Source organism: Amblyraja radiata, chromosome X (genome assembly GCF_010909765.2).
Source record: "Amblyraja radiata isolate CabotCenter1 chromosome X, sAmbRad1.1.pri, whole genome shotgun sequence".
Classification (NCBI taxonomy): Eukaryota; Metazoa; Chordata; class Chondrichthyes; order Rajiformes; family Rajidae; genus Amblyraja; species Amblyraja radiata.
In genome coordinates, this window is record NC_045999.1 from 1,681,672 (window position 1) to 1,709,656 (window position 27,985).

The 27,985-nt window shown below is 42.1% G+C and overlaps 1 protein-coding gene across 6 annotated transcripts in view; it reads right to left on the reverse strand.

Moving 5' to 3' along the window:
- Positions 1-7,349: 7,349 nt before the first annotated feature.
- The window catches only part of cxh15orf39 (chromosome X C15orf39 homolog), a 49,364-nt gene continuing 28,728 nt past the window's right edge, over positions 7,350-27,985 (reverse strand). For 4 of the 6 annotated variants that reach the window (XM_033014980.1, XM_033014982.1, XM_033014981.1 and 1 more), the window contains 2 exons: positions 12,853-16,478; positions 7,350-9,891 (listed from right to left, as the gene is read on the reverse strand). In XM_033014980.1, coding sequence (XP_032870871.1) covers positions 8,888-9,891; positions 12,853-16,435 — 4,587 coding nt within the window. In that variant the 5' untranslated portion in view covers positions 16,436-16,478 and the 3' untranslated portion in view covers positions 7,350-8,887. Of the gene's footprint in view, positions 9,892-10,011; positions 10,050-12,852; positions 16,479-18,775; positions 18,911-27,985 lie in introns of those variants that run through there. The other 2 variants (XM_033014985.1, XM_033014983.1) reach the window with 2 other exon arrangements.

A 27,985-nucleotide genomic window follows, 5' to 3' on the forward strand; every position in this document is an offset into this window, starting at 1 on the left:
TCGATAGAAAATCCCACTCACAAGTCTACTCACCAACGCGTAGGAAGGTAGAACTACAGCCACGCTATAGTCTACTAAAGGGTTTTTTTTCTCCTACGGGTTAAGAAACCGAGGAAAAATGTTTTTGGAAAAACCTGTCTACCCCTCCCGCCATTTATGCGTTGCTCCCGTATCAGCTAATCTACAATTAACCTGCTCGACGTCCAACTGCGAATTGGGCGACAGGAGGTCCACTCAGCTGATATCAATTGACTGGTGATCAGCGGGTGTGGCCAGGGACTGAGTTTGCGTGAAGGGGGCGACTTTATGGGGAGTGGGAGGAGGTTTGGAAAGAAAGCACTTAAACCTTCCACATGCAGTCTGTAAGTGTCCACAATTACATTGCATGTGGACACAACATGCTGATCGTCTGAAGAAGGGTCTCGACCCGAAACCCCACCCATTCATTCTCTCCAGCGTTGCTGAGTTATCCCAGCATTCTGTACCTTATCGTCGGTTTAAACCAGCATCTGCAGTTCCTTCCTACACATTACATTGCATGTGGTCTTTGATCAGTTATTGCAACCCTCTACCCAACGCAAACTTTCAAACCACTTTAGTATCTTCACTTCATAAGATGTTTGATCTGCTGGGTTTGGACTTTGTTGATTAGAGTTCCCTTTGCCTCTCACTCGCCAAGCTTTGTCCCACCCTACCCCTCTTCCAACTTTCCCCTACTAGGTAGCTTTGAGGTCATATTTAGAGTATTGTGTTCAGTTCTGGGCACCGTGTTGCAGGAAAGATGTTGTCAAGCTGGAAAGGGTACAGAGAAGATTTACAAGGATGTCACCAGGACTAGGGGGTCTGAACTATAGGGAGAGGTTGAGGACTTTATTCCTTGAAGCGCAGGAGGATGAGGGGTGATCTTGTAGAGGAGTACAAGATCATGAGAGGAATAGATCGGGTAGATGCACAGAGTCTCTTGCCCACAGTAGGTGAATTGAAGACCAGAGGACATAGATTTAAGGTAAAGGGGAAAAGATTTAATAGGAATCTGAGGGGTAACGTGGGTGTATGGAACAAGCTGCCAGAGGAGGTAGGCAGAATTCTGAGATGACTTGGATAGAGTGAATGTGGAGAGAATGTATCCATTGGTGGGAGAGTCTAGGACTAGAGGTCATATTAAATTAGTATTAAATCAGAATTAAAGGACGTTCTTTTTGGAAGGAGATGAGGAGGAATTTCTTTATCCAGAGGGTGGTGAATCTGTGGAATTCTTTGCCACAGAAGGCTGTTGAGGCCAAGTCAATGGATATATTTAAGGCAGAGATAGATCGTTTCTTGATTAGTACGGGTGTTAGAGGTTATGGGGAGAAGGCAGGAGAGTGGGGTTGGGAGGGAGAGATGGATCAGCCATGATTGAATGGCGGAGTAGACTTGATGGGCCGAATGGCCCAATTCTACTCGTATCACTTATGATCTCATGACTTAATTGAACATTATCATGACCTAAATTGATATATCCAGCATAATTGGATGGCAACCAACAAAGATGCTTTCAAGAGAGAGCTAGATAGGACTCTTAAAAATAGCTGAGTCAGGGGATATGGGGAGAAGGCAGGAACGGGGTACTGATTGTGGATGATCAGCCATGATCACATTGAATGGCGGTGCTGGCTCGAAGGGCCGAATGGCCTACTCCTGCACCTATTGTCTATTGAGAACTGGTGTTATTTTCTTTGTCTGTGTGTATATTTAGTGAGCTCATTTTGAACTTGAGAGACATACTTGAAGCATCTTTATAGTCAAGGGAGTCCTAGCAATTCCTCCGCCACTGTTGTCATGGCAATGGTATTCCCAAGTGGTTTTGCTGTCTTAATGAATCATTCTTTGTCTACTGTGGCTTGAATTAGACATCCAATGGCATTCTGAATCGTGTTGGAAGGTAGCTCAGTCATGACTAAGTGTTGTGAAAGCAGTGATCCCAGCTGCCAGGCAGTTGTTTGCAAGGCGATTAAGACAAATTATTGCAGAGAAACAAACTGAGAATCTCACCAATGGCTTTTACCGAGACCAAATGAAGTCAGCAACCTCACATTGATACAATAATATTCTATTCCATGAGGATGTTCTCTGGAGAAGACACAGAGTGCTGGAGTAGCTCAGCGGCTCAGGCAGCATCTCAGGAAAAGCAGTAGATACAGTATAAACTATTGAAGGATAATAATATTTATAGATGTAATGGATGTCAAATTCCATTTGCTCCTTGGCATAAAGTGCTACAGATTCTCAATCACTAGAAATTAGTCAGTGTTCACATACCTTGACATCAATAAAAATAGAATGCTTGCTTCTGTGGTTCGATAGACACAAAATGCTGGAGTAACTTTGTGGGATAACTTTGATCTAGTGTGAACGGGTAATCGATGGTCGGTGGGTCAAAGAGCCTGTTTCCTTGCTGCATCTCTAGACTAAACTAAATAGCAAGGAATTGGTTCACCACACATACAGGGACACAAGTGTTAAGTCCTTTAATGTTCATCTATTACCCTTTGTTATGCTTACCAGCCTTACCTCTATGTGACCCCCTGACCCACCAGTGTGGTAGATTTCTAACCACCTCCACACTGCAGGGAGAATTGGGGATGGACGATAAATGCTGGCCTCAGCAAAAAACAACAACTGAACTTTGGACTCACATTGTAGAAGTTGCATTTACATTGTGGTTGAGAATTGAAGCTCAACGTGAAACCCGCAATGAAACTGGAAGTTTCACTTCCACTGTATGAGCCAACATTTGGTACATCACTTGCAATGTTAGTGGCAAGACAAAGTGATCAGAGAATGGTAGTGTTGTGTTGAAGACATTATTATAAGTGTAATCATAAGTCATAGGAGCAGAATCCGGCCATACGGCCCATCAAGTCTATTTCGCTGATAGACAAAAATGCTGGAGAAACTCAGCGGGTGCAGCAGCATCTGTGGAGCGAAGGGAATAGGCAAAGTTTCGGGCCGAAACTGAGTCTACTGAGTTACTCCAGTATTTTGTGCCTATCTTTTTGATCTTCCATTGTTTCAATAAACCACCTTTTCCCTCTACAGGCTCTATCTTTTGAGCTCTGCAAATTATCTTGCTTCAAGCGTCCATCCAATATCTCCTTTGACTGTTTCCACCAATCTTGCAAGGTTAGGCTTTCAAGTTGGAGCTGCTGTTATTAGGTACGCCTAAGGTTTGGGATGGCACGGTGGCGCAGCGGTACATTTGCTGCCATACAGCGCTTGCAGCTCCAGATTCGATTCTGACTACGGGTGCTGTCTGTACGGAGTTTGTACGCTCTCCCCATGGGTTTTCTCCGAGATCTTCGGTTTCCTCCCACACTCCAAAGACGTACAGGTTTGTAGGTTAATTGGCTTTTTATAAGTGCAAATTGTCCCTAGTGTGTGTAGGATAGTGTTAATGTGTGGGGATCGTTGGTCGGTGCAGACTCGGTGGACCAAGGGGCCTGTTTCTGCACTGTATCTCTAAATTAAACTCACATCTAACGTGCAGGAGTTGTTTATCTCAATGGTGTCAAATTGGGAAAAGAGGGAATACAATGGGATCTGGGGGTCCTTGTTCATCAGTCACTGAAAGTAAGCATGCAGGTACAGCAGGCAGTGAAGAAAGCGAATGGCATGTTGGCCTTCAATACAAGAGGAGTTGAGTATAGGAACAAAGAGGTCCTTCTGCAGTTGTACAAGGCTATAGCGAGACCATACCTGGAGTATTGTGTGCAGTTTTGGTCTCCAAATTTGAGGAAGGACATTCTTGCTATTGAGGGAGTGCAGCGTAGCTTCACAAGGTTAATTCCCGGGATGGCGGGACTGTCATATGTTGATAGAATGGAGCGGCTGGGCTTGTATACCATGGAATTTAGAAGTATGAGAGGGGATCCTCTTGAAACGTATAAGATTATTAAGGGTTTGGACACGCTAGAGGCAGGAAACATGTTCCCAATGTTGTAGTTAATGGCAGGAACAGCATTGATGTTCAGAGGGATCTTGGTGTCCAAATCCCGAGCTCCCTTAATGTGGCAACACATGTAGATGGAGTGGTAAAGCAGGCGTATAGTAGGTCTGAAGAAGGGTTTCGGCCCGAAACGTCGCCTATTTCCTTCGCTCCATAGATGCTGCTGCACCCGCTGAGTTTCCCCAGCAATTTTGTGTACCAGGCGTATAGTATGCTTGCCTTCATCGGTCAGGGCATTGAGTCCAACCATCAGGATAGCTGGAGTAAGTCAGCAGAACAGGCATCATCTCTGGAGAGAAGGAATGGGTGACGTTTCGGGTGGAGACCCTTCAGACTGAGAGTCAGGAGAGAGGGAAACTAGAGATATGGAAAGGTACAGAGAGAATGAAGACAATAAAGGAAGAAAAAAATGCTGGAGAAACCCAGCGGTTGAGACTGCATTTCGTTGTCTCTGTACTTGTACACTGCACAATGACAATAAAGTTTTGAATCTGAATCTGAGCATCTATGGAGCGAAGGAATAGGTGACGTTTCGGTCGAGACCCTTCCATATCTCGTTTCTCTCTCCCGACACCGTTTGTCCATTCCCTCCACATATGCCGCCTGTCCAGCACTTTGTTTTGCTCGAGATTCCAACATCTTCAGTTTCTCGTGTTGCCTACATTAGAGTTGAGCAAGCTCGAAACTTTGATATACAAAATAAATGAAGGTAATCAGAAATTGGACACGGAGCAAGAGCAAGCTCAATGTTCTTTGTGTAATTGAATCATGTGGTTTATGGAAAATGTTACAAACATTTGTGACTAATGTTCATTCATCTTTGCCACGATGTAATAAATAGTCCCATTCCATCACAGTGATGAGGTCAAGGAAAGAGCGTTCACGTCGATCGCGGCCCTGTTTCCACTCATCTTTCCACCACCACGCACAAGAAGCGACAAGACAGACACCATTGCATGCAGATGCCGAGAAGTGTGTTCAGCTCTGGCTGAACAACTTCTAATCTTGTGTGGAGTCGATAAGATCAGTGATCAGGCAAATCCTATCTATGTCTCTTCAGCGAGTTCAACAGAGTACTATCCCTGCAGATGAGGTTAGATTGAGTTCATTGCTGCAGCATTAAGACTGCAACAGTGCGGATCTCTCTACAGAACATCCATCATTGATAGCTTCATGGATGCCAGCAACTGGAAGGTAGTCTTATGATATGACATAGTCTTCTTGATTAGTAAGGATGTCAAGGGTAACAGTAGAACGGGGTTGAGAAAGAAAAATAGATCAGCCATGATCAAATGGTGGTGCAGACTCAAAGAGCCAAATAGAAACATAGCTTAGACAAATGGCTTAATTCTGTTCCTTTGTCTTATGGTCTAGAAGTATTTATCGTCAATGTCGTCTAGGTTGAGTTGAAGACTGGTAAAGCAATTATTGAGCACAGGAATAGAGGTGAAAAAAAGAGGACTGCAGAGCTAGGTGTCAGAAGAACCAGCTCCACCACCAACTGGAATACTCCATCATCTGAAGAGGCTCAATGATCACAGCTAGTGGTTGAGGTAGATCTTGGCAACTCCATCTTGTATTGTGCCTTCAAACATTTGCACCGATGGTTTTCTTCCAAGACTCGAGGTTCAAGAAAGCTCGTAGAAAAGGATTAGTCCAAGGGGAAGAGAACCCACACCTTTGGTCCATGGCCGTGGGAGTTGTTAACGCACTGTCCCCTTTGTCAGACGGTAACAAAATCCAGGATCCACGCCAAGTATATTGCATTTAATGATTTCTTCTGTTGCGCCAACATTTCAGCCCGAAGCAAAGATTGCATAATGTAGCAAGAGACACCAGTGTAACTTAAAACTAGTGGAAAGAGACCAAGTTGTTGAATGGCTGTCAGGTGGCAAGACTGGAAAGAGAACTGCAGCAGAAAGTTGGTGTGCACACTGCCTGCGGTTAGAAGCAGCGATGAACATAAATACCACTCAATACAAGATCTTTATTATTGTGGATAGTTTGGAAAGGTACTACAGAAATTAATTGGAAACAGCCTAATGAACAATTGCTGCTCGTTTCTCATGTTTATCTGTGCCAGAGCTAATTAGATAGTACTTGGCAACATGGAAGTTGAGTCATGGCAGTAAGAACTAGTATAACAGTCAGCTGTAGAATTGTTGGCAGGGTGATTGGCATCTATGACACTTTGGAGCGACGCCCTATACACTGGCCTGCGTAAGCTTTCACATTATAACATGCTCAGAATTTGGTTTTCTCGTTGAAAGTGATTTTGAGGGTCAGCAGAATAAAGATTTCGACTTTAAGCGGAATAGAAATCTTTGCCAACGTCATGGAGACAACACTCATGAGGTAACATGGCGGCATGTCGAACTTTATTGAAAAAGATGTAGGTCTGCTTTCTTAGCATCTCCACATCCATTGCCTGAGGCCTCCTATGTGTTGTAGAGGCATCACTCACCTTATGTACCAAAGCCACACACACACAATTGGCACCGCCTTGTTAGAAAATTAAAGAATGGGCTTTCAATAACTCTGAATAACCTGAAAAGATGTGAAATAAAGTCTGTTTATTTATTTCAACTGCGAAAAGACAGATGTTTCTCATTTCAATTCCATTCTCATCTTGTGGATGATGACATCCATGCTTCCAAGAAAGACACCGGAATATCTCAACACCATGTGTTCTATTGAGTGATCTTTATTGTTGTATCCTTTTGTTTTGTTCTAGACGAGCATCATTCTCAGCAGCAAAGAGTGAGATTCCTTCGCATGTTAACTCTTCATCACCATCTTAAGGGTCAATCACAGCATTCTCCACAATGTTAAGTGTCAACATCTTCACAATCGTAAGTCGATTATACCATTCCGTAGGGACTTCTGGAACTGCAGGCTGTAGTGCAGGGTTCCACCTATTAATTACCAGTACTTAATATAGGGTTACTTACTGCGCTTTGGCAATGGGTGGCGCAGCGGTAGAGTTGCTGCTTTACAGTGAACACAGCGCCAGAGACCCGGGTTCGATCCCGACTACGGGTGCTGTCTGCGTGGAGTTTGTACGTTCTCCCCATGAGTTTTCTCCGAGATCTTCGGTTTCGCTCCCACACTCCAAAGACGTACAGGTTTGTAGGTTAATTGGCTTGGTAAATGGAAAAACTGTCCCTAGTGTGTGTAGGAGAATGTTAATGTGCGGGGATCACTGGTCGGCACGAAGCTGGTGGGCCGAAGGGCCTGTTTCTGCGCTGGATCTCTAAACTAAATGTTCATCCACAAGCATCATTTTTGGAGTTGCATTTGCACAAAGGTGTATTTTAATTCATTTCACCGTCATGTAAATATATTCAAAAGAACCAGACACATTTCAATAGTTTAAGATCTTTATACAAAAGTAGTTCGTAACAACATACTATTTCAATCTTGTTTTAACTTACTGAGATACAAAACTAAGGTATAACAAAAAAATAGAAAACACCAGTGTAACTATGCTACTTATGTTATCAATGCCTCAAGTTCTTAGTCTGTACAGCAGCAACAGATGAGCACATTTGCCTCCACGATGCACACCGTTATTTTTTGACAAGAGGAAAAGGGAGACAAATTTACAGCAATATTAAATCTTGTGAATGTACAATTGCTGTTTTTGAAAAATTGTCCATGGTGACCTCAGCAAGCAAAATTTTTGTTTAACGTGATACATATTGAAATTGAGATTTCTGTATCATTGATTCTTAATTTATATATTATCTGAGACCAAACAGTACTCTATGCACTGGAAGTGGACAAAAATGCTGGAGAAACTCAGCGGGTGAGGCGGCATCTATGGGGCGAAGGAATAGGTGACGTTTCGGGTCAAGACCCTTCTTCAGACTGATGTACTGGAGCACAACTTGTAAAACTCTGCCAACATAACCACAACCCAACCAACTTAATAGTGTTCACTGTAATTTTAGAAGGGAGGTTACAAAACAATGCTTCTCTCCTATCAAAAGTCTATAAACAAATTTGTATTCCACATTGTTGAACTGAACTCCGAGAAATAGACACATTAAAATGATCGGCTCAAATATTTTCAATATTCTACCCACTAATTAGCCGTTTCTCTAGAAATATGGTACAGGGATGGAAATTGAGCTCTATCACCCCAGGTAACAATTAAATAAATCAGGTTTCCTGGCAACTCCCATTTGGTAGGTAGGTGTGTACGCACAAGTGTGTGTGTATGTGTGTGTGTGTGTGTGTGTGTATGTGTGCTCATACCAATGGTAAAGTACAGCTAGCTGCAAGCTAGTTCTATAGAGATATCACAGCACACATTGAGAAATGAGGTGAATGCATTAAAGGAATGTACAGCAGGTTGCTAGCAATTGCTAGCTGTGCCCAAGAACAAATAGGTACTTTCGACAGGAGGAGAACTGATCGTAGGGAAAACCCAATAAGCAACAATTAGTTTTGGAAGAGTAGAAACAAGGGATTGCAGATGCTGGTTTACAAAAGGCAGAGTGCTGGAAGAGCTTGGCAGCATCTCATGAAAACACGGACAGGCGATGTTTCAGGACGGGACCCTTCTTCAGCTGAAATTAATTTTACTTGGAACTTTGAACCCTTTCCTTAATTTAAGTTTGGAATGTGTATACTTTTTATCCCTAATTGATATCATAGGAATGTTATTCGCCCTATTGTCTCACCAACATTTGGATTGTAAAAGAAGAATCAACACACACATTATTTTGCCATCTTGGAATGAAGTGTTGCAGAGGTATCATTTTTTTGCTAGTAAACTCAAACCCCACAGAGACTTGCTACAGTTCTCTTACAATATGCAGAATATCTACTAATTCCTTCCTGAAGTTTGCTTTACTTCCCACCGTGGTCACCTGAATGAGTCAGAATTCTTAGTCAGTCATCAACTCTCAGCCATCCCTTTTCATAATCTTGCAAGAGTTCAAGGTAGTACTTCCAATCAGGTTCAGACTCATATTTAACTTCATACACAGTCTTCAAAGGATTGTCGTGCTTTTCATGTACCCTGAGTACGACGCCTTTATACCAAGACTCAGATTTATCATTTTCCTCATACAGATGCCTGATATGCTTACCCACTAAATTTGGGTACTTATTTTCCTGATGATTTCTTAAGCTTCGAGGTTTCAAACCTTTCTTCTGATCCAGCCGCTGTGAGTTGCGAGTCAATAAAGGCTTTCTTGTGGTGATTGGTTTCAATATTATCTTTCTGCAGGGAGTAGATTTCACAGGTTTATGCCACTTTAGTTGCACGATCGAGCCACGGAGGTGGAGAACTTTGGACGTGCTTAGTGCATCCGTATTTTTCTTTGCGACCATTTGGGGTTCTTTGACCTTTACAGTGCAGGGAATATTTGTTCCATTACTGTTCTTTTCAATTACCACTCTGTTCAACTTAACTACCAAAGCACTTCCCCTCTTTTCAAAAGTATTTCTCACCCTCTCCTCCAAGACCTCTTTGGTACCCCTGCGTAGTTTTTCTGGAGTTGGCTGAGGGTCTTTGGACAATTCCACTGCACAAGGATTTTGCTCAGGTTCTGTGGGGCAAGATTTTGCTGAGTGATCAACTGACAATGGGTTAACTTTGTTTGCAGATGATGAACCACTTATTGAATTATTACATACAGGGTTGGAATTTACACATGAGGAAACATTATCATCCCGTAACCTTTTCCTTAGTTTTACACCAAGTCTGGGGACGGTAATGCCATCGTTAGGCTTTTCTTCAATGGAAGATGGGTTTTTAACTGGTGGTCTGCTTTGCATTTTTTTCTTCTTCTCACCAGAACCTGAATCTGTCTGCTGAACTTCATCACTACTCTTCCCAGCTGGATTTGGAGTGACGGCAATCTTCTTCAGCTCTTCCTCATTTTGATCACCTACAAAATACAAGAATTGTATACAATTAGCATTTCAGATAAGTTAATTAAATCATTATTTAATAAAGAAATGAAACATCAAAAAGTGCTACAGGATTCAAAACACTGGTTAAAAGATACCTGCAATGGAGCATCTAGACCAACATGTGAAGGCAGATCTGCAAGAAAAAAATTCATTTACAGCGATCTTATAGGTTGATTATTAATTATGCCTAATATATATTTTAAGTAGGTTTTAAATTAGATTTTTTTTTTTTAATTCCCAGCTACATCTAATATTATTTTCCTCTCCTCCAAAAGGTTCCCAGCTACACCTAATATTATTTTTCTCTCCTCCAAAAGATTTGAAAATTTTATTTGGTAAAATGATAAGATTTTTCTCTCTTACTTGCTGCTGCAGAGACAGCGGTGCAACATGTGCCTGGCAGATTAATCGGCACTGCTGGGTTTCAGTTAAGGCTACAAAATTATCCAAACTTTCTAAATTTAAATTTGTCTTTAAGCCTTCGTAAAAGGTATACGCAACACACAAGACCATTAAGTGTTTTAAACAGAAGGTTAAATATGTACAGGGATATAATTGTTTAAATCTTAGATCTTATGTTCAGAGGAGGTAAACTACATGTCAATTCCAATCACATCTTCCTTTTTAATGCTTCAGTGCAGATCAACGCCAATGTTTTGTCACCAAGGTAGTCATTCCCTTCCCCCACTGTTTTATAGTTCATAATACAGAAAATATTCAAAATTCCCAATTTAGCTTACATTTTTTTTTAAATTAAGGTTTCCAAGAATATGATTTGCAAGGTAAAATAATGGCCAGTCATTCATCGAATTACATAATTGACTTAGTATTCCATGGAAGAGTTATAGTTAAAGCTACCTTGCTTACACAAGAAAGTCTTTCCCTGGAACCTATTGGGGTTCTGTAGTATATTTGAGATTCATCCCAAGCATTAAGATATTTTGTGCCATTTTTCTTGTGACTATCCATAGCATCTTCCAGGGTCGCAACAGATTGGTGGGAATTGAAGATGAACTTTTAACACCATGGTTACTTCATTTTGGGTTGCCACTAGAACTGTTTAGACAAACCACATTACAATTCATGCATTGCAAGGGTACCACAGTGACACAGCTAATAGAGCCACTCTCTCCAATACCAACGGCCAAGAGGTTCAATCTTGGCCTCTAGTGCTGTCTGTGTTGAGTTTGCACGTATCCCTTGTGACTGCGTGGGTTTCCTTCCATAGAATGGAATACTTTATTGTCACATGAGACGAGGCACAGGGAAATTCTTTGCTTGCCCAAGGTATGTAAACAGTCGCCACATACGGTGCTGACAGTTACTTTATTCTCCCCCCCTGTCAGTGGGCAACAGAAGTGTTGCTACAGTTAAAAGATGAAATACAAAAGTAAAGACAACATTTCCAGAATACATTTTGTAAGATATTAGCCTCATTATGCAAACTAATCAAGTTTCTTGGAGACTATCCACATCATTTACTTGATGGGTTTCAGCCTAACTCATTTAGTTTAAGGCTTTTAAAAAAAAACTGGGAGGTAACGGCAGTGTGGAATAGGAGTGGAGGCAATTTGGTGGGGTTTTGAGTCTGTGAGAAAGATATAATTCATTAATATATGTTATTTATGAAATGACAGTAGAACCCTGTAATTTGGACTTTTTTCATCTTTTTAAAAACAAATTGAAGCTAAAAGCTTAATAACCATAAAGAGTCTTTTCCAGGGGAATGCCCAGTTCCCGGGGTGTGGGTGAACGATAACAGGGGAGGAATTGTTGCCCCAATCGCCTGGAGAGGATCTCATGTTGCATTTTCCCGGACTTTTGCCCCATGCTCATACATGGACCATGAACAGAACAGTGAACTTGATGACTGGAGGATGTGGTCACTAACTGCTGATAAAACAAGACTAGAGAAAAAGCTAGCGACATCAAGAAATTCACACGCACAATTTTGTCTTATAGTTTTGGATTTCATCTTTAACAGACCAACACCTAACATTGTAGCTTGCAAACATCAATCCAGACCTGACATCCAAATATAGCACCTTTTTCATTATTTATCACCCCTGCTTGCAAAAAAAAAAATACCGATTTTGCTTAAGCCATGCCAAAACCAATTTCCCACTCTTCTGTCCAAAGTAGCAACGGAAAATTGGAGAACAGAACTGTATAAGCCAGTGTTGACTTTTAGTGCTATATTTTCAGAAATAACCCGTGTAATAAGGGTGAATCAGGCTTTAAAAATACAGATGGGGACATTTACACAGGTAAAACATTTTTACTTGGGATATTTTCCAGAGGAATGCCCACTTCCAGATTCCACAGAGTCAAATGACGATTGTTAAGAGTACTCTGCACCAAAAGAAAAGTTAAAAGATTAGTTTATTTCAATTAGGAGTTTGGGGTTAAATATATCTATTCTACAAGACCCAACCTGTAGCAATTTAATAGAAAGAGCAGAAAGTGAGAGTTGCAATTATTTAGCATGCGAGGGTTAACTAGTTAACCATTACGATCTGGATGTAGGCATTATGGATAATTGGGAGATTAAAATGCGTGAAAGGAGGGGAAAAAAAATAAACAGCAGACAGAAGGAACTGCAAATGCTGGAATCATGAGCAAAAAACATACAAAGTGCTGGAGTAATTCAGCGGGTTAGGCAGCATCTCTGGTGAACATGGATAGGCGACAGTTTGGGTCAGGACCCTTCTTCAAACTGATATTATAAAGAGTGATTGGAGGTTTGCAAGTGACAGTAAGATAGAATACATTAATAGGTTATTTATGAAATTACAGTAGAACCCTGTGATTTGGACTTTTTCAGCTGTTCTTAAAATTAAATTTGAAGCTAAAAGCTTAATAACCATAAAGAGTCATTAGACTTGCCTGAGAAACAGTTCTCACCCTGGAGAGTGCAGAGCTGCAAGGGGACTTACCAAGACGAAGTTTTGCACAAGAATGCCACAGAACATTCAACAAGTCTGGGTAGATTTCGGGCAGTTGCTTAAGGGAGAGCAGCTTGATCAGTCTCGAGGAACATCGTTGTAGTTTCAGCTCACTTTGTAGCTTCTTCTCCTCCGAAAGAGTTGTCGGTCGCAGTTCTATTTTGTGCTCCTGAAAAACTTGATCAATCATCGCTCCCTTGAGGCTATGAAAGAGTTTCTCCTTCACTAAATATATTGGAATAAAGAACGCACCTGCCCTTATTACATGGGGAAATGGGCAGTTTTTGGTGAAATGGTAGATCTCCAGTTGAGAAAGCAGTTTTTGCATGGTTGGTTGAACATGCCCATAGGCGAGCCAAATCTCCTGAGATTTTGATATCTTTACTCCCTCACTGTTTCTCGTAGTAGTCTTAGACTTCAGTGAAGATCTCAATTTAGGATTTTCCTGGCCATGCTTCTGCGTTTCAATGTCCTGTAAACATGCGCGCAAAACCTCCTCAGAGGTTTCCGCCATAGACCCCGCAATCATGTCACACAGGGACCGATGAAGACTCAGAAAGTGATCGTAACTGTCATTCTCATTCGGCATTAATACCCCATTACTGGGTACACTGGGTTGGATTTCACAAGGAGACCTCCGAAATTCTGGAACAGGACTCGGTGCCAATTTGGGCTCATTCGGCATGATTAGCTTCAGAGGTCTCAGAAATAATTTCAATGGATCAATCGATCCAAATAAACTCAATTTTGTAGCATCAATAGAGTCTGGAAGAGTAGGATTGGGTCCATCCATTATCACGGGGATTGGTCTCAGTATTTTATATTTATTCAGTTCCAATGTGAGGGCACTATGGGTAACTGCACTGCTGATGACTGGGGTTTTAATTACTGTTTGCACATTGTTATCAGATTGTGCTTCAACCTCTGGTTTCCTCTTATCACTCTCACATTCTGCAGTATTTTGCTGCTTATCCGTTGATACTTCCTTGCTCTTCAATTTCTCTCTGGACTCGCTGGAACCTGAAGGCAGTGGGAGCTGAGTGTCATCCACTTTGCTTTTTGGTCCTTCCGTATTACTCGTGGACTCCCCGGCACTGACATTCTCTTCTTCTTGCATTTCTTCAGCACGCTCCCATTCTTCCTCAGATCCGCGGGAAGCTGAGAACTGTTGCGGAGCGACATTCACAGGCTGATATTTATTTTTAATGCTGAGGTCTAAGGCTGACTCGGCATCTGTTTCGGTCACCTCACCAAGCTTTCCAGTGCTATAGTCAAATTCTTGGCTTGCTGTAGAGCTGCTGCTCAATGGACGGCCAACATTTAGAATCCTGAGGTTAGGAGACAATTTAACGTCTTGTCGTTGAATGTCTGTGGAACTCTTCTCATTTTCTGCTTTCCTTGGATGTTGTCCTGATAAGTCTTCATTGCTAGTGACCCCTGTGCTGCTTTGCTTTAATTCAGCGTCTTTGCATTGTAATTCACTGGTGCCCATTGAAAGTTGTACAGGGGTTTGCTTAAGTAAGTCGGGGTTCACAACTCCAGCATAGCCAAAATGCTTAGTTTTCTTTTCTGAAGGACATGAACAGTGTAAAGATTTATTGGAATCTGACAGACATTTCTGACACCTCGAGAAAAACAGGCCTGTGGCTTCCAGATATGATCTGTAAGGTGCTAAACTGAACACATTATTAATAACAGGCATAGGCGGGGAAGGAGCAGAGAGTCTCTTGTCTTCCCTTGAAGAGGTGGGAGATTGGAAATTAAGCTCCAATATTCTTCTGTTTGGACTAATATTGTAACTCTTTGGAGAGTCACCCTGTCCAGAGTCCACCAGCTTGTTATTAACAATTTCATTCTCTTTACTGAAAGTTGAAATACCATGATTACTAATAGGTGAACCATCAATGCTTGGGTGCCGTTCATGCATATAAATGTCCTTTGGTCTTTGATCTGCAGGGGAGACTGCAGCTGGTCTCTCGAATGCCCCCTTCAAATGTTTTCCAGAGAGTACTGGTTGAAAGGCACTGTGTTTGCTGATCAGCTGATGCTGGCCAATATACTCCTTATTGGGAAGAGAGTTTAATGAATCGTAACATCGTTTGTCTGTTTGTGCCTCAACAATAACACGCGGCCTGAAGAGCAGGACATCCGATGAAGGCAGTTTTCCATTTGCTGGATCGTGGTGAGATGGGGGAGCACTTTTTCGAGAGGGGCTATGTAAGTCCAGCTGTCTCGGTTGTGTCCCGGATTCCAAGCCCGGTTGAATCAAAGGATCTTTCAGGGGGATGCCTTTCGGCACTGGAGGGGAATGAACTGGATACTCAGAATGCTGTTGATAAAGGTTTCCTGAGCATATCTGACCTACAAACGTTGAAGTGGCTACAGGTATCCGCCCACCTGTGCCTTGAATTGAGGGGTACGGGCAACCACTTGTTTGTGCTCTATAGCCATGTGGATGCAGCAACGAGTAAGGACCTGCATTTTGCTGATTTAAAATAGTGTTTTGAGAGTGAACAACTTTTGGCTGAATTGGCATTGGATACTTTGGAGGTGACAACTTCTCACAGTAGAACGGTGGCTGCAGCTGTTGCCGTTCACTTGTTGAATATGGGTGCAAAGGAGGTTTTTGGAAGTTATGGAGGCTGTGTATAGATGCCTGGCTTGGCATGTTTCCGTATTGTAGCACAGAATATCTGGGATCTTGAAGAACATTCCTACTGTATGCACCATATCCTTGGCACAGGGGTGACTGTAGTCCGGCTAGGCTTCCAGTTTCTTTGGAGATTCTGTCTGTCGAACTAGGCTGTGCATTGCTATGTCCATGAGGCAATGATTTATTTTTCAAAAGAGGATTACCATACTGCTGAGTATGCATCAATTGATCATTATTTGCAATTAAACAGCTTGAAGTAACCGGAGTTGTCATTCTCCATTCAGTTTCCCGTGTTCGTCGGTGAAAATGATCTGCCGAATTTTCCAAAGGGCAACCAGACCCGGAGCAGCAAATGCTACCTCTATATACAGGTTGCGGAAATGCTACATTTCCGCAGTTATGGACCGTAGGTAATGTAGAAGCCATTAAGGTATGTTTCCCAGCGGGAGATGGGCAGTGTATACCCGAGGGGGTCTGAGCATTCCTCAAGTTCTTTTGTCGTTCAACAAAAGTGACCCACTTTGACCGAACGTTCATCAGGTCCTTGACCAAATCAAGTTTATCTTTCTCATTTGCAGATCGCTGATACGTTGGGGATGGAACTTCAGGTTCAGTCCGATACAAACGGTTGCCAAGATGAGCATCATCAGTAGCTCGCGACTGGGCAGAGAGATTACTCATGCTTTGTAAATAGGCTCGCGACGGACTCCAGATTCCCGAGTTGTCGGTTCCATCTCGGTTTCTAAGATGATATGCTAAATAAGATCCAGTGTATTTAAGGGAGTTTTCTTGTGCATAAGTGGGAAACGGGGTTGGTTTAGAAATCTCTACTGATAATTCACTGGGTTTGTTGTCCAGTCGAGGCATCTTGCTACAAATGACAGAATCCATGCATTCAAGATTTCTTTTATTGGCCATCATGATCCTCGCCGGCTTTTATCTCCTCCAATAAAAGGTAAAAGGCCTTAACCAAAACAAAAAGAGAGAAGAACATTAAAAACATCAAGCAACATTCTATCATGGTTAAAATAAATGCAGAATACATGTGCTACAGTGTGTCAACTGGAAGTTAATTGGTGAATGCATGCACAGATATAACCAATGCAAGATTAGAAATGAAGAGAAATAAAAAATAAAGCTGGAAATACAAGAGATACAAGATGAACCGATTCTCTGAAATTATTGAATTCCTAGTTTGAGGACAAAGTTGTATGACTGCAGCCACAGAATTGGAGGGAACTAATCAAAAGTGCAAGTTGACGCAGCGGTAGAGTTGCTGCCTTAATGCCCCTGTCCCACTTAGGAAACCTGAACGGAAACCTCTGGAGACTTTGCGCCCCACCCAAAGTTTCCGTGCAGTTCCTGGAGGTTGCAGGTGGTTGCCGGAGGTTGCAGGTAGGGAGGCTGAAAAAAAAACCTCCGGGAACCACACGGAAACCTTGGGTGGGGCGCAAAGTTTCCAGAGGTTTCTGTTCAGGTTTCCTAAGTGGGACAGGGGCATTTTACAGTGCTTGAGACCCAGGTCCGATCCAGAATATGGGGGCTGTCTGTACGGAGTTTGTACGTTCTCTCTGTGGCCGCATGGGTTTTCTCCGAGATCTTCGGTTTCCTCCCGCACTCCAAAGACGTACAGGTTTTGTAGGTTAATTGGTTTGGTACGAGTGTAAGATTGTCCCTAGTGTGTGTAGGATAGTGTTAATGTGTGGGGATCGCTGGTCGGTGCGGACTCGGTCGGCCGAAAGGTCTGTTTCTGCGTTGTAACTCTAAACTAAACTTAACTTGAGAAGTATTTAGAAGTGTTCAGGTTGTGGGGAAATTCACAAATGACATTGTATACACCAAAGTTCACATTCACTATTAGATGAGACGGTGATATTTTTTTAATGCACTATCAAGCTCTGAACTGAAATTTTGTAATAAAGGGACATGTGCAAAAGTATCACTTATATTTAAACCTTAATACATGCCAGTGAACAGAAGTGCTTATCTGACACCTCATAGGAATGCGTTACCCTGGAGTCACATTTAATGGACTGCTCTACTGGGTTGAAATTAATCAGCATCATGCAGACATGTATCCCATGCACAATTTACATTGAAGCCAACAAACAGAAATGATCCGTACTAGTACGTTTCAGGCATGTCAAAAACTTATTTGGAAGCAAAATCCAAAAAACACTTTTCTTCTCCGATTCAAATGCCTATTTTAAAATTAGAAAACCTAAATATCGATGTGTGGCCACAGAGATTGGATTTGGAAAATCATTTCCTGCAAAATGAAAACTATGCATTGTAAAACTCTTCAGAGCTAGATTATTGGCAAAGGCTAAACATTGCGCAAAACCCTAATCTTAATCAAGTTATCATTCACGCCACCTGTTTTTATTATACATGGGATGCATATCTATAGGTCACAGCTCCCGTTAATGAAGGGGCTTTTCCAGTACTCAATCAATCCCTGTTCAGGATCTCAAATTGAAAGACTGATTCACCACCTTACAAAAGTGTGCTGTTTTACCACGAGTTTATATAAATTTCAAGGGGAGTGTAATTGTTCAACGATAATGGCAGTATAAAAACAAAAAGATCTCTACTGTCACCTCAGATGTTGTACGACAATTGTCTGGTGTGTACAATAGGATTTTCTGTGATCTTTTAAACATACAGGATTTTCTAACTGCCGCCAGATGGCAGAATTACCAAAGACTTCCTTCCACTCAGTCTTGCTACAATGTCCTTTCACTATAGGAGGTGACCACTTGATGGTTAGCGTGGTGAAATTTATGGTTTTTAGTGGCACAATCTCGAGAATCAACCGTGCGATTTATTCAATCAGTTTGTTTGAAAGATTCCTAAGTTTATTCAAGAATTATCGTTGGGAGGATTAATTCTCATCAGCAACCAAAGCAGTGACTTCCAACTACAAAGACACTTAATCCTAAAATGTACACTGAGCAGCAGATAACATTAGATCATGTGCAGAAGTTTCTCCCCCACGCAATAGATTCTAGCCAAGTTACAAAACACACAATGATATCCACCATCTAAAAACAAATACTTCAGAATTTGATATACAGCTTGAAACTGAATACACAGCTACATAAATCTTGGATATATATAATACATTTTGCATCCCTTGATCTTCCCCTACTTATAACAACCTTTGGTAAACATGTAGCTGAATAAGAATCTCTAAGCCGTTAATAGCGCATGTTAAAAGTCGTCACAACAGCAGAAACAATTAAAATATGCTGCACGTACCATCATTGTTCTTTACTGACATGGTCCATCATTAATTCCACAATTGAAAGTCAGATATAAACACCAGTTCAGAGGAAACTTTAAGTGACGCAACCTACATCCAGTGTGCACTGCTGCTGAGGCAATAACAAATGGAAATGCTCTGGTGCTGTCTGCCGCCTATTTGGCAAAGGAAACAGACTTGTGACAATCACTGCATAATCAGCCAATAACCAGCTGCCAAGTACGCTTTTTGAAGAGCAGCTATCAAGAGAATGCAAATATTTTAATCAACTGTTCTCTATTAATCTAAGTACAGTGGTTCAATCGTGTACCAACAAGTAATTTACACGTTTAAGATAATGTTTTATATATATATATATATATATATAAATATATATCCTTGACATAGCAATGAGTATAATATGAATGTTTTCTCCACGCATTCAATGAGTTGAAGCGACAGGTTTTAATCTTGGAGCACTAATAACAGTAAGATCATGTTTAACTTTCAAAGCTTGCCAGGTGCACAGCTCATAACCTGGAACATTTCAATGCAGGAACAGGTCTTTTAGCCCGAATGTCTGTGTGGAACAATCTCATGTGCCTGTATATGATCCATACCCCTCCATTCCCTTTATATTCATGTTCCTATCTAAAAGCCTCTTAAGCAACTCTATTGTATCTGGCACATTTTTTGTTGGGTCTGGATCCCTCCCTCTCCTCCCCTCTCACATATATACACACAGACAACATTCTGTAATTATCTCAAACCTCTCCCACACATAAAAGTGCACAAAAAATTCTGTAATTACCACAAAACTCGGCAAAGAATGAAGTCCACTCGCTGAACCAGTCGCTGAAGTTATTTCAAAGTTATATTAATTTGAAAGGGGTCTATATTCAACATTTTGGTTGATGCTAATATTCATAAGGACTGCTTTCACAGAAATGAAGACACAGTCGATGCAACACAAATGTTAATTTGGATGAAAACCCAAGGGTAAATGCCAATATTTCCCAATTTGGCACACTGATTATTGGGATTAAATCAACTGTTCAATATAAAATGAATGAAGTGATAAAAGCATTTAAAATACCAGGTTTATTAGCACAATTCTCTCTGCATCATCATAATTGTAATGGGGTGCCAAACGATAAAATCCATGGGAGGGGAGATGATGGACAAACAAAAGAATTAACTGCCACTGATAAAACAAACAGAAGCCACTTTGTATTACATTTTATTATCCCCGTCATAGTTTTACATGGGCACAAAATGCTGGAGTAACTCAGCGGGACATGCAGCATCTCTGGAGAGAAGGAATGGGTGACATTTGGGGTCGAGACCCTTCTTCAGACTGGGAGTCAGGGGAGAGTGAGACACAGAGATAAGGAAGGGTAAAGTGTGCGAAAACAAGACACAAAAGAGATGGAGATCAAGAAAAATGTAGAATAGATCATTGTTAGCTCGGAAAAGGTGACAACAAAGCAAACAGAGATAAAATGTAATCGGGGACAGTCAGACTGGTCGGAGTACTGGCAAGGGGGAGGGACAGAGGATAGCTTGAAATTAGATGAGCCAATATTCATACATGCACATAGCTCTTACATGCCTCAACAACCCTTCAACTCCATCTTACTGGCCCCTGATCTAACAGCACCTCAATTTAAAAATTCTTATCCCCAAATTCTTATCCCCCTTTGGACAGTCTCCCTCAGATGGTCACGTCAATCAATTCAGCTTGTTTATTTATGTATTGTATTTATTTACCTTTCCTGGACATCAGTGGAGCTGCACACTAAATCTCGTTGCACTGACGTGCAATGACAATAAAAGATATATTATTATTATTATTATTATTATTGTGGACTCTTAATCATCCTCTATTTTAATTCATTTGTTTTCAGTTGCTCAAATGCTGAAATACCTTCCCTGAACTTTTCTGTTGATATCTCCTATCTATTTTAACAAAATCTTGAAAGCCTTGCATCATCTGCCTCAATATCTCCAATCGTGTCTAGTCATCCTGTCGAACTGTTTCACTCATAGTTCCAGCACCTGCAGTCCCGTGTGGTTCCATGCGATATGAACTTGTTCTCCTGTTGAGAATGGAGTTACCACAAAGACTTCCAGTAAAGAGTGGTTACCCCCAAGAGAACATTTCAAAAGGTTGCTGATGATGTGGAAGGTCAAGTCTACATAAAACATGTCAGATGTCTCACCACAACTTCTATCTACCTTCACAGCAATGAAGCTTAACAAGGAACCTCCTGACTTCAGGGCCTACCCGATTACATTGTTAGGGATTATTCACAGGATGTAAAATAAATGTGGAACTATTGTGGAAAAATGTGGAAATCTTCCCTCCGAAGAAATAAAATAGTCAAATACAACAAATAATCCTCCAACATTCTCGCCACCTCCAACGTGATCCCACTTGCCACATCTTCCCATCTCCTCCCCTGTCTGTTTTCCACAGAGACTGCTCCCTCCGTAACTCCCTGGTCAATTCGTCCATTCCCACACGAACCACCCCGTCTCCGGGCACTTTCCCTTGCAACCGCAGGAAATGCTACACTTGTCGCTTTACCTCTCCCCTTGACTCCATTCAAGGACCCAAGCAGTCTTTCCAGGTGCGGCAGAGGTTCACCTGCACCTCCTCTAACCTCGTCTATTGCATCCGCCGCTCTAGATGTCAGCTGCTCTATATCGGTGAGACCAAGCGTAGTCTTGGCGATCGCTTCGCCCAACACCTCCGCTCGGTTCGCAATAACCAACCTGATCTCCCGGTGGCTCAGCACTTTAACTCCCTCTCCCATTCCGAATCCGACCTTTCTGTCCTCGGCCTCCTCCATGGCCAGAGTGAGGACCACCGTAAATTGAAGGAGCAGCACCTCATATTTCGCTTGGACAGTTTGCACCCCAGCGGTACGAACATTGACTTCTCTAATTTCAGGTAGTCCCTACTTTCTCCTCCCCTTCTCTCCCTCAGCCCACTGTCTCCGCCTCTTCCTTTCTTCTTTCCGCCTCCCCACTCTCACATCAGTCTGAAGGGTCTCGACCCGAGACGTTGCCTATTTCCTTCGCCCCATAGATGCTGCCTCACCAGCATTTTTGTCAACCTTAGATTTTCCAGCATCTGCAGTTCCTTCTTAAACATTGATGTCCTCGTGCACTTTTTGTCCTTTTAACCGGAAAAATGTTTACTGTCTCTCTTTCTTTCTCTCCGCAGCTGCTGCCTGACCTGTGGAGTATTTCTAGTATTTTCTGTTGTTATCCCAGAACTCACAATGTTCTACTTTCCAGCATTATTGCCCGTTAGGTGTTACTCCAAGCAGAGTGCGTAGCTAGAGAGTGGTGGCAAAAAGATTCAACGACAACTTTCAAAAAGTAAATTTAAGAAATAACTGAAAGGGGAAATAGAAACATAGAAATTAGGTGCAGGAGTAGGCCATTCGGCCCTTCGAGCCTGCACCGCCATTCAATATGATCATGGCTGATCATCCAACTCAGTATCCCGTACCTGCCTTCTCTCCATACCCTCTGATCCCCTTAGCCACAAGGGCCACATCTAACTCCCTCTTAAATATAGCCAATGAACTGGCCTCGACTACCCTCTGTGGCAGAGAGTTCCAGAGATTCACCACTCTCTGTGTGAAAAAAGTTCTTCTCATCTCGGTTTTAAAGGATTTCCCCCTTATCCTTAAGCTGTGACCTTGTCCTGGACTTCCCCAACATCGGGAGCAATCTTCCTGCATCTAGCCTGTCCAACCCCTTAAGAATTTTGTAAGTTTCTATAAGATCCCCTCTCAATCTCCTAAATTCTAGAGAGTATAAACCAAGTCTATCCAGTCTTTCTTCATAAGACAATCCTGACATCCCAGGAATCAGTCTGGTGAACCTTCTCTGCACTCCCTCTATGGCAATAATGTCCTTCCTCAGATTTCAGAAATACAGCACTAGGCCACTGCAAACAAATTCTTTTTGGAAGTCCAACATCTTAACTTCCATAAACACAAACTGGGGAGCTATGATTATACTGGGGAGCTATGATATCCACTGCAGCAGAGGAGCACTGGAGAGGAAAGGGCATGCCTTTCCAACCTCTTATCAGTTAAAGTAGTCTGAAGAATGGTCTCGACCCAAAACATTGCATGTCTTCCAGAGATACTGCCTCTCCTGCTGTGTCCAGCACTATGTCCTCTATACCTCTGATCCCTGGTGTCTTTATTTCAATAGACTGGGTATAAACGCACACTGCATGTGGTGCCATGGGACCATGACGTGTATCCAAGCCATTGCAGCGAGTATATAATCTTGTGATCTCCCCAAGGAATATGTGCTGAATACAGGGTCTGTGCAGAACACCCTGTGCTCAATACACATACTAATATTAATAGCCTACATTCATTTTGTTAATAGAAGATGGAATATCCAAACCTGGGTGAATATCCAAACTCACACCGTTCTATTCAACCATGATTCATGTATTTGTTATTCCACGTTGATGCTAATCTAGCGATGAATTCAAATAATTCTCTCTCTCTCTTCAAATCCCTCAGGGCCTTGCTCTGACAACACTCTGCAACCACCTTTGGCTCCAAAGCCTCATGTGGATCCTTCATTTTAATGGCTCCATCATGAGCAGCTGTGGTTTTAACCGTTTCGTTTGTTATCTGGAATTCCTTCTGTAAACTGCCTCAAAATCTGCCTCTTTAACCAAGCTTCTGGACACATGTTCATACATCTCCTGTGTGGTTCAATATCAAAGTTCACCAGTTATAGGAGTAGAATTAGGCCATTCGGCCTATCGAGTCCACTCCGCCATTCAATCCTGGCTGGTCTCTGCCTTCTAATCCCATTTTCCTGCCTTCTCCCCGTAACCCTTTGTCAGATAAATCAACCGAGGACTTGGACGTATGGAGAGTGAAACTTTATTATGTGATGTCACGGAGGAACTGCCGCGCGGGAGACAGCTCCTCAAGAGTACTGACGGCCCGGGTTTATATACTGCCGAACAAACAAGTGCATGTGCAGACTAGCACATATCTTAGTTCCAGAAACACCTTAGTCAGGGAGTTGCGATTTTATCGAAACCGCCTAAAATAATTATTCAGACCCGTACATGGTTGCTTTTGCAGATAACAGAAGATAACATCACGCATCAAGAAACAGATATCTGTACATAATGCTCCAATCTTTTGGCCAAAGTTTTCCTAAGAATAATGCGTGTCAACAAGCAGAACAGTTAAAGTTTAGCAAAATTCTCCCACACCCATCAAGAATTTGTCTATCTCTGCCTTAAAAATATCCACTGATGTTTATCAAGTTATACAACTGCAGTCTTGAAGAAAGGTCCCACTCAATCTGAAACATCACCTATCCATGTTTGCCAGAGATGCTGCCTTACTCGCTGAATTACTCCAGCACTTAGTGTCTTGTTTTGTAAACCAACATCTGCAATTTCATGAAGATAGACACAAAATGCTGGAGTAACTCAGCGGGACAGGCAGCAACTCTGGAGAAGGAATGGGTGATGTTTCCGGTCGAGACCCTTCCATATTGTTTGTTTCAAACCTTCCATCTGACGTGAATACATTTCCAACGTATGTTTAAATGCTTCACACTGCATATGGCGGAAGAAGGGTCCTGACCTGTAATGTTGCCTCTGCATTCGCTCCACAGAGGCTGCCTGACCTGCTGAGTTACTTCAGCACGTTGAGCTTTTCTATTACTGTGGCAGACTTAAAGCTGGAGTTCATCATAAAACAGCGATGACAATAGACAATAGATAATAGGTGCAGGAGTAGGCCATTCGGCCCTTCGAACCAGTACTGCCATTTAATGTGATCATGGCTGATCATCCACAATCAGTACCCCGTTCCTGCCTTCTCCCCATATCCCCTGACTCCGCTATCTTTAAGAGCCCTATGTAGCTCTCTTTTGAAAGTATCAATTTTGGCAATGAAAATGCAAACTACCTATATAGTTATAAAGTAGCTGTAATTGAGTACAGGAATAGAAGTGTCAAAAGTATATTCACCAAGGCTGTTTCAGCACTGGATAGCAAAGTTGGCTAAAATATGGACAATTTATTACGATTGTCACTTTAATTCACAATCCAGGATTAAGGCACATAATCGCAAACAACACTCAAATACAGCACAGTTGGTGTTAACTTCCAAGTGTAAAGTTAAACCAAACTGTCACCTCAGGTAGATACAAAAGAGCCATGACATTATTCACATTAATCACACATCTTCCTATGCGTGGATATATTCTCAAGACTTGTCTACTACATCTGTCTTTACTTCAAAGTATGAGGTTTAAGTTTATTATTGTCACGTGTACTGAGGTACAGTGTAAAGCTTTCTTTTGCATGCTATCCAGACAGATCAGATATACCAATCTTAGCACTTTCTCGTTATGATAGTCACTGATCATATATTCTAAACCCTTGCCACACATGCTTCCTGACCTGCTGAATGTCACCATATTTGTTTTGATTCATCTCATTTTCAGGATCACATTGTATCCAAACTGTTTTGCATAACACCAGTCTGACTACGGCTTCAGTTCAAAAAAATATTTTCTCAGATGTAACTGCTCAAAAGGCACCCTGACAACAGAATTTACATGTACAGGAACATTATTTAACAGGGAAATAAGATCCATCATGTGCCTCCAGGAACCAATGAAAAAAACAATGGTAATCTTTCTTTATGCAAAACTGTCTGATCTTTTTTAAAGTTTTTGTTTAGATGCCAGCAGCACTGACCTGTAACGCGTCACAAGTCAACAGTACAAGCAAATACTGCAAATTATGATACAAAGTGATAGAGTAGCTCAGCCGTTCAGGCAGCATCTCTGGAGAACATGGATAGATGACGTTGCAAGTCGGGACCTTTCTTCAGACTGTTTGTAGGTGGGGTGGGGTGGGGGAGGCTGGGAGAGAGGAGTGGCAGGTCAAAGTGTGGCAGGTAATAGGTGAGCACAGGTGAGGGAGGGATTTTGACAGGCAGAATGATTGGAATAAAGGCCAGATATTTAAACAAAGATTCTGAAGAAGGGTTCAGACCCGAAACGTCACCTGTTCCTTTTCTCCAGAGATGCTGTCTGATCTGCTGATTTGTGCCAGCATTTTGTGTCTATCTTCAGTGTGAAACAAAAGGAGTGAAAAGTTGCAAATTATGAAGCCAGAGGAATGTGGGTGGAGAGGAGAAATGGGCGCGAGTCTAGGTGGGGCACGGGAGTAGGAGAAAGAAAGGAGAGGTATGGCGGAGAAGCGGGGGAGGCGGGTGGTTAGAGGTTACCTAAATTTGAAGAATGTAGGGGTTTAGTTCCCTTTGCTCCACTTCGGGCACAACTGCCTGAGTGATTCTCTCCCTTGTTGGTGGGTCAAACCCCGGCCATCACTCCACTCGAGCGGTTCCCAAGAGAGAGAATACAAAAAAGGGAGAGTGGGCGTTTCGAGGCACCCGGATTCCCCTGGGTTCTAGACTTCGGAATTATGGTGGGATATGATAAACGGTTGACTTGACTAGAGCGTGCTAATGAGAGAAAACAAAAACCAAGACGGACTCAAGGCAAGTCTAAAATTTACAGGCTTTATTAAACAAATGATCGATGCAGGGTCAGGAGCCGTCATACAGAGCAAAAAGAAGGCTGCTCCTTTTTATACCCGAGAATTTCTCCCTTGAAAACTCCCAGGTGATCCTCTAGACAAAAGGGACTTTCGATGACTGCCAGTTTCGATCTGGCATGAACAATAGGCTTCCGATGATAATGGGTTTGCTGATGTCACGATGCATTGGCCTAATCGTTATCCCATCACCTGGATGGGCTCCCGTTGTCCCGATGGATGGGCCATTTACGATGGTGATTGTCTAGCTGCTGGGCTATTTACCCCCGTCTGCTGGGCTTGGTTCCTTCCTTTGTATTTCCAAGATAATCTCGTTATCTCTGTCCCGGCCTTTCCTGTCCTCACCACTCGCATAGTCATGTGGCCGCCCAGGCCCACAGACAGGCTTTGAACTTGTTCTTCCTTTGTGATCCCTTGGGGTTTTTTTCTTTTGCAGCCAGCATGCCCGTTTTAAAAATGTCCAGGTCCTTATCCCCGAGTTCTTCCATAATTTTGGAGGATTTGCCCCAATAACTTACAAGAATAATATGTTCATATTGTTCGAGTGCATGCTACCCAAGCTACTAAGCACTGTATTCATAAGTATATTTCACTGCAAGTCTTAAAATATGTATTTTGTTTCCTGTGGTTAAAATGCTTCCTCAGGAAAACATAAAATTCACAGCATTGGTACACGGATTTTCAATCTCCCATTCTAAACTTCAGCTACATGCAGCCTATGTATATTTTAAAACTGAACTTATTTGATAAGCTATGATGGACAAAAAATGCTGGGGAAACTCAGCGGGTGAGGCAGCATCTCTGGAGAGAAGTGACGTTTCAGGTCGAGACCTTTCTTCAGACTGAGAGTCGGGGAGTGGGACACTAGAGATTTGGAAGGGCAAGGTGTGAAAAGGAGAGGTCAAAGGGAATGTAGTTCAAAGACAATGTAGAATGGATCATTGTTAGCAGACCGGAAGGTGTCAACTAGCCTTACAATCAGTAACATTTAATCAGGTTAGCGAAACTAATCGGATAGCAAGGATTCAAGAGAGTTTATTGTCATGTGTCTCAGATAGGACAATGAAATTCTTGCATTGCTTCAGCACAACAGAATATAGTGGGCGTGAATACAGAACAGATCAGTGTGTCCATACACCATTATATAAATATATACACACATGAATAAATAAACAGATAAAGTGCAAATAAATAGTTAATGGTCTATTAATATTGAGTTTTGTTTTAGTTGAGTTTAATAGCCTGATGGCTGTGGGGAAGTAGCTATTTCTGAACCTGGACGTTGCAGTCTTCAGTCTTCATGGGAGAGGGACGGTGAGAGAGGGAAAGCATGTTAGAGAAGTCAATATCCATATCGCTGGGGTGTTAGCTGCCCAAGCGAAATATGTATTGATGTGTCTCTGAAGGTGTGTGTTTATATTTAAGCGGTAGCACGAATGGCAGGAGCGGCTCGACAGAGAAATGCGGTGCAAGAGCCGGGAAAACCAAAGCATCCAATAACTGTGTTCACTCACTTCCAATAGGTGCTGCCTGAAGCCAGCACTTTCAGCAATAGTAAACGCTCCAGCGTTATATATGACATTTA